At 52.0% G+C, this 12223-nt stretch overlaps 1 protein-coding gene across 1 annotated transcript; it reads right to left on the bottom strand.

The window, feature by feature from the left end:
• Positions 1–377: 377 nt before the first annotated feature.
• LOC125147989 (cytochrome P450 2E1) lies at positions 378–11947 on the bottom strand. Its single transcript, XM_047825583.1, has 10 exons — positions 11878–11947; positions 11214–11427; positions 10107–10266; positions 6958–7107; positions 6372–6532; positions 5743–5919; positions 4587–4728; positions 2274–2461; positions 1695–1836; positions 378–748 (listed from the first exon to the last, which is right to left on the bottom strand). The coding sequence occupies exons 2-10, from the start codon at positions 11388–11390 to the stop codon at positions 558–560; spliced, it is 1488 nt and encodes a 495-aa protein (XP_047681539.1). The 5' UTR covers positions 11391–11427; positions 11878–11947; the 3' UTR covers positions 378–557.
• Between the last annotated feature and the right edge of the window lie 276 nt (positions 11948–12223).

Here is a 12223-nt window from a genome sequence, read left to right as displayed (position 1 = left end):
GATGTCTATGTTGACTTTTCAGTCATATTTTAATCATAAAATATAGCCCATAAGAATGCTGACAAGTGAGTCCAAAGGGATAACTTCATGTCCTAGGGACAGACGGTAGGGGATATATTTTAGACGTGGCTAACAGGCCTTCAAAGGTATATTACCTCCCCCTTTTCAAAGTACACAATAGCATTTGTATTGCTTTGTGTGAACCCTGGTGACGGGTAGCTCTGCTTTCCCAGAAGAGGTGTTTACACTACAATGGTCTCACTCACCCTTTTTCCAGGGACTCGAATACAGATTCAACTAGGTCACCAATTGTTTCAATTTGTTTAATTAGTCTTACACAATCTGTTTTGGACTTGGCTGTCAAATTCTGTCTGATGAATGTGACTCTGGAAAGCGGCATCTCTGAGCCAATTTATTCCCGGTGAAGCCCTGACTGCCCTTGATGAGACCGTGCAGGGAGAATCCTCCTGGAGGCATCCAAGGGGATTTGGGAGAGCAGGAAGTCTCCAGGCTTGCATCAAAGAGCCTAGGACAGGGGTCTTCAGGGCATGTGTGCCTCACACACCCGAACGAGGAATGACACAGAGCTTGTAACGGGGTGGGATTTTGGCAAACCCAATTGTGCTGGGACTGAGATCGATATCCTTGGGGTCAACGAGAGGCTTCAGGTTAAAGTGCTGCAAAATGGCGGACAAGAACAGGAACAACTCCATGCGAGCCAGGCCTTCTCCAACACACACCCGCTTTCCTGCAAGTGACAACAGTGCTGCTGAGACTCCGAGGCAGCCTCAAGACACAGCAGCACTGCTACAGGCGAGGCAGCAGAGGGGGTCAGGGGGAGGAGTTTGTGGCTAAACTGTCACCCTAAAGCAAAACTGACCCCTCTCTGCCTGTTGAAATGAAGCACACAACACATTTCAGTATAAGAATATCTGTGATAGACATATTCCGGGACCAGCCTTCATACAGCTTCCGTCACCAGGACTCAGCAGCATAAGCATACGTTAGGTTGGGAGAGTGATCTCTGTCCAGTGCTCACCCTGACATCCTACAGGAAAGAAGCGGGGCCACAGCTGGAAGCCAAACACTCTAACGCTGGGTGTTACTGAGCTGGTTATATGATCTTCCCTCCCACCAACCCCTAGGGAAAGACCCTGGAGAATGAGGCCAAGGGCCCAAGAGAGGGCTAGATGGTCCCATGATGAGTCCAGGTAATCAAACATTAGATTTTGCTTATTAACCCTTGTTTGAAATTATGGAGAATTAGGTACTAGAGTTTTGAAAGACGTTCACTAAGTGCTATTAAATACATAAGGGTTTCAGCACTGAATGAAGTATCTGCTTTGCAGAAATAATAAATCATCTCATTCCCAGGACCTCCAGTAAGAGAATGTCATTTGGGCTCTGTGAACAGGGACAGACATCTCTGGGACATGTTGTGACCAGAAGCCAGGCCCTGGTGCAAGTGTATGGCCACAGCAAAGAGCACAAACCAGGGACAGACACATCTGGGATATGTGGCCAGAAGCCAGGCCCAGTGCAGGTTCACGGCCATGGCAAAGAGCACAAACCAGGGACAGACACATCTGCGACATGTGGCCAGAAGCCAGTCCTGGTGCAGGTGCATGGCCTCGGCAGAGAGCAAAAACCAGGGCAGCTCCCCGGGGAAGGGGCTATGTCTGCTCTCTTCTTACCTGCAGAAAATGCCTTGAAATAGTCACTGTACTTGAACTTTCCACTTTCATTCAGGAAGTGCTCTGGCTTAAACTTCTCTGGATCAGGGAACTCTTGGTTGTCAAACAAGAGGGAGTCCAGCGTTGGGACCACGACCGTACCCTAGAAGTAGCAAAGGCCTATGTCAGTCCATCAAGTTAACAGAACATGAACTTTCCACCGGGACCTCCAGTTGGGGAAGTCATTTGCTTAAGGACTAGATGGAAAGCAGTCAGGGGTCAAGTCTAAATGGTGACAAGAGCTGTAATCTCATCAGAGGAGGACCCCTGGGCAAGATTGTACCATTGTTGGTTTCTGGGGTTGGGAAATACCACAAACCCGAGGCACTGTCCCAGGGTCCCCTTTCCAGATTTTCTCCATTTCTTCATCACCAGGCCCATGTGAGGACTGCTGGGAAGCAGCATTCTGCAGGTGGGAACGCTGGCCCGGCCCCCACCATTCAGCCACGTCCGTCCACCCAAAGGATCCCGCCAATTGGAGGCTGGCTGATGTGCTGGCGGGGTAGTGCTCAGCGTGTGCATGCCAGGCTCACATCTGACCTTGGGGATGACGTATCCTCTGAACATTGTGTCCTGGATTGCTTCATGGGGCAGGTTGGAGGGCAAGAGGTCGATGAATCGCTGAATCTCATGCACCACGGCATCCATATAAGGCATCTCTAACCGGTCCTTGATGGCAGGGATTCGGCTTGGCCCAATCACCCTGTCGATTTCTTCATGCAGTTTCTCTGCCACAACACGAACAGATGTAAAGGATTGACTCCAGGCTGGCTCAGTACCCATGCCCCCACCCATCTGGCAGATGCTTATGGAGCACTGTCAGCAGTGCTCCAGGGCATGCTGGGCACCACAAGTGCCAAGACGGCCAAGCTCTGTGAGTCTGTTTAAGCTTCTCGCATGTTAGCCTCTAGCTGATCATAGCTAATCCAGTTCTTGTCATTATGCCAGGAGTAGAGAACAGGAGGGTCTTAAGACCTTCCAGTTGGAGGATGGGGAGTCTGGGTGGCTCAGTCAGTTAAGCATCTGACACTCGATTTCAGCTCATATCACAATCCCAGGGTCAAGAGATTGAGCCCCAAGCTGTGCTCCACACTGAGCGTGAAGCCTGCTTAAGATTCTCTCTCTCTCTCCCTTTGTCCATCTCCCCCACTTGTGCTCTCTAAAAAGAAAAATACAAATTCTAGTTGGAGCAAACTCTCGTCATTAGTTATTAATTACCCCAGGCTGGTTCAATGCATGTTTCAGGAAGTGTGGATGTGGAAGGCAGATTGGAAACAGATGTGCATGGCCTTCTGCATGAAGAACTAGGAAGCAGGGTCTGGGTGTCCCTCTCTTCCTGGCAGAGGTAACAGCAACGTTTGAGTTGGGCTGGGCCTCTCTGAGCTTGAGATTCCCTGTGGGCCTTGACAACATGTTGAGTGAATCACAAAACTGTGTGCCATGTGGTTCCCAGGTAAAGATGTAAAACACACAATGTGGATCATATGCCGACATTTAACAAGCATTGAGTGTATGAAGTCGAGCACAGAGATGACACAGCAGTCCCGGGACACTGCCAAGTCTGGGGGTGGGCAGCAGGGCGGCCTCAGGAGGGGCTTTGGCTGGCTCTGCAACCTGTTCATTCCAAGAGCTCTGAAGCAGATACTGCGAAACATTAACACATGTTACATTTTGTAGTAGCGTAGGGCTCTCAGTCATATTTATTTTCTTTTTCTCTATATGGTAAGTTACTCATAATTAACCATGTAAAACACTTTTTCAGTCTACAGTCCCCCTGGTACAGAGTGGTCAGAAGTTCTCTCAGATTTGTAAAAGACTTTCCTCCAGGGACTTCTGGCTCCTTCACCCCTCAGCCTTCTGTGAGACAGAAAAGTCAATGGCCTTGGAGTCAGATGGACCAGATCTGATCCTGGACAGGTCACATTCCACATCGCTGTGGGAAATTACTTCAAGCCCTATAATACCTCCCGGTAAGTATGCAGTGTCCTGGAGTGCTTAGACCCATGCCTGGCACACAGCAGAAGCCATATTATTAGAAGTGGTAGCAAACAAGCCTTGGGATGGTGAGGGGCACCCTGGAGTGGAGCCCAGGGGAAGGGGGGACACTAGGTCTGGCCACTAGCCATGAGGGCACCCTCACCCCAGGCAGTGGCTCCCTTTCCTTCCTCCCTGGGAGGTCAGCACCCTACTAACACATTGATGCCCTCTCAGTGCCTCTATTTGGCCCATGCCCAGGGCGGGCACCTCTGGGGCTTGGCTCTCTGCATGTGTGGCACCAGAAGCCTCCTGCCCCTCTGAGGCACTCAGAGCCCCACCTGGCCCCAGTGCAGGAGGAGCCCCTGGGGAAGAACAACGCGGTTCAAGGAGAGCAGGCAGCCTTGGGACACTTCTCCCTGGGGATCCCGTCTTCTGGTCCCCATTCTTCCAGTTGGGTCAACTATGCCATGGAGGCCATGGCCCCATCCCGCACTCTCTCTCTGCTCTGCCCAGGAGGCCAGGTCTTGCTCACGGGCAAGGTAGACATTATTTTCACTGTCATAGATAGGTTATATTATGGGCTGGAATGCAGGTGGCATTGCATTTTTATACCGGTGTTGGCTCTTTGTTTCTGAAATCAGGTGTGTGTCAATGGCATGTGGTGGGACTGGTGTTCAAGAGTGGCATGTCCCTGTCATATACAAGAACACTTCCATTGAATTCATGCCGGTGATTCCAGTCTCACTCCCCTGAGGGTTAACAAGCAATGCCAGTTTCCATTTGCAGGCAGAAAGCGAAAGCCCAAGGGCTCCAGCCTGACCGGTCCAGGTGGGACGGCTGCATGGCCCCGAAATCTTTGCCCACTACTTGGCATACCTTCAATCTCTGGGTATTTCATGAGAATCAGGAGCCCATATCTCAGAGTGGTGCTGGTGGTCTCTGTACCCGCAAAAAACAGGTCAGCTACGGTGGCAGCAATGTTGTCAAAGGTGAACCAAGGCTCTTTGGTGTATCTTTCCTGCAGATATTAGAGACAGCCAGGGACTCTATAAGAGGGTGTCTTCAGGTGGATGAGAAAAGAGCCTGACAAGCCTGCCAGCTCCCAGGGAAGGGGGCAGGTGTGCGTGAGGCTATCCCGTGGAAAGGTGATCGTCTCCACCGCACAGTTAGCAGCACCAAGGCTCCCACAAAACTGGCCATTGGCAGGATTGTGCCCCTCGCCCAGGGTGCTGAGCCTTGTGCTCCTTCTACAGAGCTGAGGGCTGTCCTGCGGAGTAAGACTCTCCCCTGTGCGGAGCCGTGACCTCCAGTAGCCCAGAGCTGAACTGTGGGGCCTCTGCTAACAACCCAAGAGTCACAGGGGTTGCTCTTGGCCTTCTCCAAGCCCACAGTCAGCACCATTGATTCACAGGAGGCGGGAAGTCACCAAGAAGCCAGACACCAGGGTGGGGCAGTGAGGACCCCAGTGATAGATCAGCTTCCAGGGAAATCAGTTCCAGAATTCACATGCTGTTCTAGAGCCCCAAGAGACGTCAAAGGAGGGAGGAGAAGCGTCACCATCTCAGTGGGGGGCCTGGAGGGCCGTCAGGTAGGTAATGCTGGCGAGGCCTGGAAACCCTTGAACTCATGTACAATTTGGGGGTTATGTGCTAAGGAGGAGTGTGGAGGTCTTCACACCAAAGGAGACACAGTCATCAAAGTCAGAAATGGTTACGAAGTACAGCCTGGAGGGGGCCACAGGAAGGGCCCACGCACCAGCCCCACAGCCACTGATGGCTCTCCCAAGAAACCCCTCTTGCTGGCCAGCACTGCAGACCTCCTATGGTGTTTGAGGCCAGCCAGGCAGGCTGGCCCTATCTCCACACCCGTGGGAGCAGGTGTGGTGGCCATATGAAGCCAGAGTGGTGTAGAGCCAGGAGCACCCATGCCCAGCGGGGGCAGTGTGGGTTGCAGCTGCGTCGCCCCGCCCCCCAGCAGTCTCAGCCCCTAGCAGGGAGCAGAAGAGCTTCCCTACTCGCGGTGTCTGCGGTACCTTCCGCATCTCCAGGAGCAGGCTGTCGGTGAAGTCCCGGGGGCAGTTGGGGTCCAGCGACTCCTCATGCTCCTTCACCCTTGCTGCAGTATAACTTTTTATTTCATACACATTTTTTATTACTTTTCTATGGTTTCCAGGCAGGTAGCGCATATAGCTTGGGAAAATGTTATATAACTGGGGGGGGGGGGTGAGGGGGGGGGAGAGACAGAGACAGAGAGACAGAGAGAGACAGAGAGGGGGAGAGAGAGAGAGAGAGAGAGAGAGAGAGAGAGAGATTATCTTACTATTCTTTCTTGCAAATGCAACATGGTTTTGTGTCCTGGGCTAAAAACTTTTCCAACTTGAATTGATGACCGTCAAACTGTGTTTTTTAGAACATTTTGGCTAACAGTAACTCTTTGGTGCCACGACTTCGGGTGTGCGAAGTCACGTGTTAGTGCGGTACTGTTTTAAAGCGTAATACCGTAGGTGTCCCATGGTCAGCAGGGGAACTTGGGGCATCGGGGAGGTCTCCAGAAGCAACATCCAGGCCCAAGCGCCTGGGGCCCCCGCCATCCCCAATCCCCCACCTTGTCCTGTGCCAAACTCAGAGGGCAGGTGCAGACTAGGGGGTGGGGGAGCCTCACTTGGAGCCAGCTGGTGCTGAGCAGGTGGAAGTTCTCATTGAACAGCTTCTGTATCCTCAGCCCGGTTTGGTCCGTGTAATCAAAGCGCTTGCGGAAGAGGATGTCTGAGATGACGTTGCAGGGAGCATAGCCCAGAACAAAGGTGGGGTCGAAGGGCTGCCCTGGACCACAGATGAGCTGTCAGGGACCCTACGCCCCAACCTACCCCTCCCCCCCCCCCACTAAGGCTTTCCAGCACCTGGGAGCAGTGGCCCTGAACACAGCCCAAACTCTGAAAGCCTTGTGAGAGCTACTGGGGGTCCCCTTCTTTTTGGCGCCCTTACTCCACCTGAGGTGGAGAGGACCCCTAGCTGCCCGAGGTGCCTGAGGGTAACGCGACCCTGTCGGGGTCAGCAGCTGCTGATGACTCTGGGGCCCAACAACCCACCCCAGGCAGTGCGCACTAGGACCCAGCCCTGCCCCCCCAGCCCCACTCAGTGAGCCTGACAACCTGGCCCTGACCCCCTCCCCTGCCCGGGCAGTGCGCACCAATCCCGACACTGCGCCCCGCCCCAGGCAGTGCACACAAGGACCTGGTCCCACGCACCCTGGGTCCCTCTGAAAGCCTCCATCAGGAAGGGCACCTCCCTCTGGATCCGCTCCTCATTGGCAAGCTTCCCCATGCCATAGTCCCGGAGGATGCTCAGAGACAGGCGCCGGGTGTCCTTCCAGCTCGGGCCATTGTTGAATGTGATTCCTGGGGCAGAGGGAACAAGCACCCAGTCACCGATCACACCCGGAGCAGGGTGACAGCCCAAGATGCCCAGCTATGGAGAAGCCTTCCCAGCCTCTCCCCACTGCTCCTTTCCCCACTGCACTTCCCCTCCGAGGGGCGCCCTTCTTACCATCAGTGTGCCTTCTCCTTCCACTTTGCCTGGAGACCTCCCCAGGGGACACAGCGCCTCAGCTGCACAGCAAGATGAACCCCCACCCCTTTTCCCTCTGTTCACAAAATTCCCAAGAAGCTGTCCTGTTTCCACTGATTTTTAACCTCCACACTGCAAATACCTTAACTTGAAGCTTTGTGGCTTCTCAGAAAGTGTCCTCACTAAAACCTGAGCTGTCACTCAGCTCCCAGACTCTGCCCACCATTGGATCTGGGAAGACCTCACTCATGTTCCCCTTGGAAGGAAGAGATCTGAGGAAGGCCAAGGCAAGGTATGTTCTAGAAGGAAGTGTGGGAGGGAAAGGGAGGAGTGAGATGACGAAGCACAGACCAGACTGAGGGTCTCAGTTCCACCTTGCAGGGAAGCATGAGGTGGGGAAGGACAGGTGGACTGACACACAGCATGGCCCCCTACTGGGTGTGGGTGCACAGAGAGTACATGGCACCCAAGACCCTACTTAGACATTAGGGTTAGATTTGGTTAAAAACACAGCTGGGATGGAGTTTGGGGGTCCTGGGACCAAGTCTGTGTATGCTGGGCTCTCGATCCCTGCTGGACGCTGCGGAGGCTGCTGGGTGGATACCAGGGACACAGCTCAGAGCCCAGAGGGAACTCATGGCACACGTGACCACACTCCCATGTGTCTGTGGGACCACTGACAGCCTTGGGGGAGGGCAGCCTCAACCTTCCAGTGGCAGCAGCAGACTCGCTGGCCCAGGCTGCAGGGCAGACAAGTGAAGGGACCAGAGTATGTGTGTTCAGGAGGCCAGAAGACAGAGCTGTGAGCTGGGTCCCCAGTCCTGAGGACCCAGGAAGCTGCAGAGAAAGCAGGAAGAGGGAGTGCCCAGTGGACGCCCCCTCACCTCCTCCCCCCAGCCCTTGGCTCTGACATGGTGACTGAGGAGGGACAGGCAGGGCGGTAGATAATTTTTAAATGGCAGAGAGAGGTGCACCTGGGTGGCTCAGTTGGTTAGGCGACTGCCTTCGGCTCAGGTCATGATCTCACAGTTCGTGAGTTCCAGCCCCACGTCAGGCTCTGTGCTGACAGCTCAGAGCATGGAGCCGACTTCAGATTCTGTGGCTCCCCTCTCTCTACCCCTCCCCTGATCACACTCTGTGTCTCTCTGTCTCTCAGTAACAAACAAACGTAAAAAAAATTTGTTTTAAATGGTAGAGAGGGACGGAGACAGAGACAAAGACAGAGATAGACAGAAGGAGAGATTCCAGAGGAGCCAAGATTTTGGGGTCCAAAACAGGCTGAAATGGATACAATAACGATTCTCCATCACAGGTTTATAAACATTTACTGAAATGAAAAAAAAAATTTTTTTAATTAACATGCACCTTGTGCTCACTATTATGCTGATAATTAACATTTGCGTTGTTATCCCTGGGGAACCAGATGTATCCCATGTACAGAGCCTGGGCCACGTGGCACGTGTGAAAATAGGACTTGGGAGCCACTATCAAGAGGGGATGAAGCCCCCTTTGAGTCCAGCTCATGGAATGGGAAGTGGCCCTGGCCTGGCTGCATTCAGGGACCCATGACTTGGACCAGAGGTGGCAGATAAGGGCTCCCTGGAGCTAGTACAGAGCTCCTTGACCCCACAACTGCTGTTCTCGTGAGGCAGCAAAGCTCCTGTGGTGTTAATGACAAACACTGACTAGTTAACTTTGCTTTTGACAACCCCAAAGAAGCAAAACCCACAACATCCAAGAGAGAAAGTCAAATGCCACTGATAGTGACAGGGTATGACCTTGGGAATGTATACGGGAATAAGTGGACAGCACCATGAGAACAGCACACACAACAGGAAGCACATCAATTTGAAATTTCTGCATAAAATGGATACAGGTTTTCTAGAGGTTTGTCACCAAAGCTAAGCCAGGAGAAAATAGGGCCTGCAGGGTTTTGTAGGGTAGATGGGACATGGCTTCATTTCCAATCTGCTTTAGAATCTCACTAAAATGACAGTGAGCAAGTAGAAAGGAATAAGCACGTGAGTCCAGGGGGGTGGGCAGGTGCAGGTAGGGAGCTCATAGGGTTGTGAGCAGGTGCCCCTATGAGCTCCAGGATGTCCCAGGAGACACAGGAGGTGGGGATTGGAGTCAACAGTCTGGACATCACTCAGATAAAAATGAGGCAGGTCCCCAGACCCCAACAGGAGGTGACAGCACGTGTTCTAGATACGGGGAACCCAGGGCGCTGGAGACATGGGCTGCCTAATAAAGAGAGCTGAGGCTGGCAAGACAGGATCATGTGGAGGTCCCTTTGTGAGCTGGGGCTGCACTCAGCACCCTTCCTGTTCTAAGAACACTCCAGGTGCGGTATCAGAGGCCTCCTCATTGGAGAATTCGAACCGCAGCTGAGCTAAGCCCCACAGACCAGCAGATTGCTCCGTGGTGTCAGTGCCTCATCTTAGGTGAGGGACCTTGGAGGGTGGAGCCTCGACACCCTGGAGCACGTGGGGCTGTGAGTGGAGGCTCTCTGGACTGAGGCTACACCCGGGAGGCTACAACGTGTGCAGGAGGAAGGCACAGCTCAACTGCCAGAGGCTTTTCCCTCTGTGGCATTTCTCGGCAAGCACACATCTGTCCTGCTCACCAGCGCGTGGGTGCTTGAGGTCCTACCTTTTTTAGAGCAAGTCTGTCATGGTAGCTTTCAATGCAGTATGTGCTGGGCACCTGAATTGTCCGAGGGTCTCTTTACCTTTCTATCTTGTACTAATTACTATGTGGCTGTCATCACTGGTATTTCATGACCTGGCTGGTCCCCCACCATGGCGGTGCTCTGAGAAGTGGGGCTCACCTTTTTCCTTGTGTGCCTCAAACGCATAGGTTTCTCCTCTGCCAGAAAATTCATTCTTGTAGTCGAGCAGGACTTCCTTCACTGCCTTATAGCCATGCAGAACCACGGTGCGCTGGGAGCCCAGGTACAAGGTGAACACAGGCCCGTACCGCTCTGCCAACTGCAGAGACCAGCAAGCAGATAAGTGAGGCCACTGGGAACTTATGGAAGAAGTCGGACAGGCTTTAAACTGACCCCCAAAATTGTTATTCACCAAGAGAAGACAGAGGGATCTGGGAAAAGACAGTCTTTGTCCAGCCCAATTTGGAAAAGACTCTCCTCATAGAGGCTTTCTTCTGCAGGGAGGGCAGTTCCAGCACACCTAGGCACCTGGAGACATGTGCCTGAACACAGTTAACTTGGTGGGCTGACTCCTGCTCCTCTCCTGTGGCCCCTTTGACCACATCTGTGCCATCACCCCCACTGTCTGCTATCCCCAGTCTAAGTCCTGGACCCCAAGGTGCTACTGGAGGACCCTGAGCCAGCACCGTCCTGACCTCCACAAGTCCATCCTCCATGGTGCACAAAGCACTGTCAACATCTCCCTATTGCAAACACTAGGCAAGACTGCTCTTGGGCATTCTTTTATGAACTCATGTAACAGATTTGGCAACTCATTCAGTTTTTAGATTCTTTAGCTCATTCACTGTTCACAACAACTGTAGGTGGAGGTGCCACACAGGTTGACCACTATTCACCCTGTTGTCTGGCATCTACAGTGTGCACCTGGTGTGAATATATGGCTTCTCCGTGCTTTGCAGTGGCAAACAGCAGCAGCAACCCCAGCCACACTGGCCTCACCAAGACATCCAGTGACAGAGCAGTTAACACTGGGCTCAAGCAGAGGCCTCTGGGGATGACCATGGCCAATGCCCACTCAAGGGCTCCACGCCCATGCTGTACCACCAGCTAAATATTTTTAATGTCACTCTTGGATACTACTGTTCAGTCAGTTCATTCATAACAGGCTTGTATTGAATAGCAACCTGTCTGACAATTAATTGAGTGCACACATATTATGTCTAATCCGTGAATTCTCCTCCCCCAAATCAATGATATTTTTCCTACCTTGGTGAAAGATTTGGGAACATTCTTGAAATCCAACTGGAGAAGATTCCCAATAATGGGCAGTGGGAAAGGGCCAGGAGGTAGTTTCCAGCTGCTGTAGATCTGCTTCCAGACAGAGATAAGCATGAGGGTGGCCATCCACACCAACAGGGCAACTGTGATGCCCAGGGCAGCCATGGTGACTTTGGGGTCACTACTGACTTGTGAGAATGCTCTGGAAAAAAACCAAAGCTTTTATAACACACCCTCAGGAAGGAGGGTAACCATCCAACCAATGCCACCTTCCTTTTCCTTGGGCTCAAGATATTAATTTATAATTAACTACTGTTGGCCATCATTTCAAAGGCTGATTCCTGTAGCGGTTGCATCCAAGAAGCTCCATCCCAGTACCCACTTTATGATCCCCAGGGTCTGTCAACACTGAATGCTGGCATCTGCACCAAAGTCAGCCGACACAACATCCAGGGGAATATAACCAACCCATAGGTCAGACCATGGACACTGGTTTGGACAGGAGGGTTCACGTTAAGTTTACACGTGTTGTTTGGGGGCAGGGTCTATGTGCTGCATCAATTATGTGCTGTCTCCATGGCCAAATGCTAGATCTCATAATGCAAGTCTCTGAACATCTGATCAGGTTCGCCTGAGCAGCCTCCAGTAGTACCTGAATCACCAGCAGCAAAACTCATAGGGCTAGAAGAGGGAAATTCAAGAGCTGAATTCCACTCCACTTGGTCAAAGCAACTGGAAAATTCAGAAGAGGAAAAAAGAAAGGAAAAGAATTTACCAATTTTGAAAAAGTTAATATCTATTATAAAAAAGTATATTTTTGTAGAAAATTAGGGGACAATTTTTCTTTAGAATAATTTTTATAAAAGTCTAAAAAAATTTACATTAGGCTCACATTAACAACTCAGGCAACAACAGATGTTGGTGAGGATGTGGAGAAAGAGTACCTCTTTTGCATTGTTAGTGGCAATGCAAGCTGGTGCAGCCACTCTGGAAAACAG

The sequence above is a fragment of the Prionailurus viverrinus genome, chromosome D2 (genome assembly GCF_022837055.1).
Source record: "Prionailurus viverrinus isolate Anna chromosome D2, UM_Priviv_1.0, whole genome shotgun sequence".
Classification (NCBI taxonomy): domain Eukaryota; kingdom Metazoa; phylum Chordata; class Mammalia; order Carnivora; family Felidae; genus Prionailurus; species Prionailurus viverrinus.
This window is presented reverse-complemented; position numbering and strand designations above follow the sequence as displayed.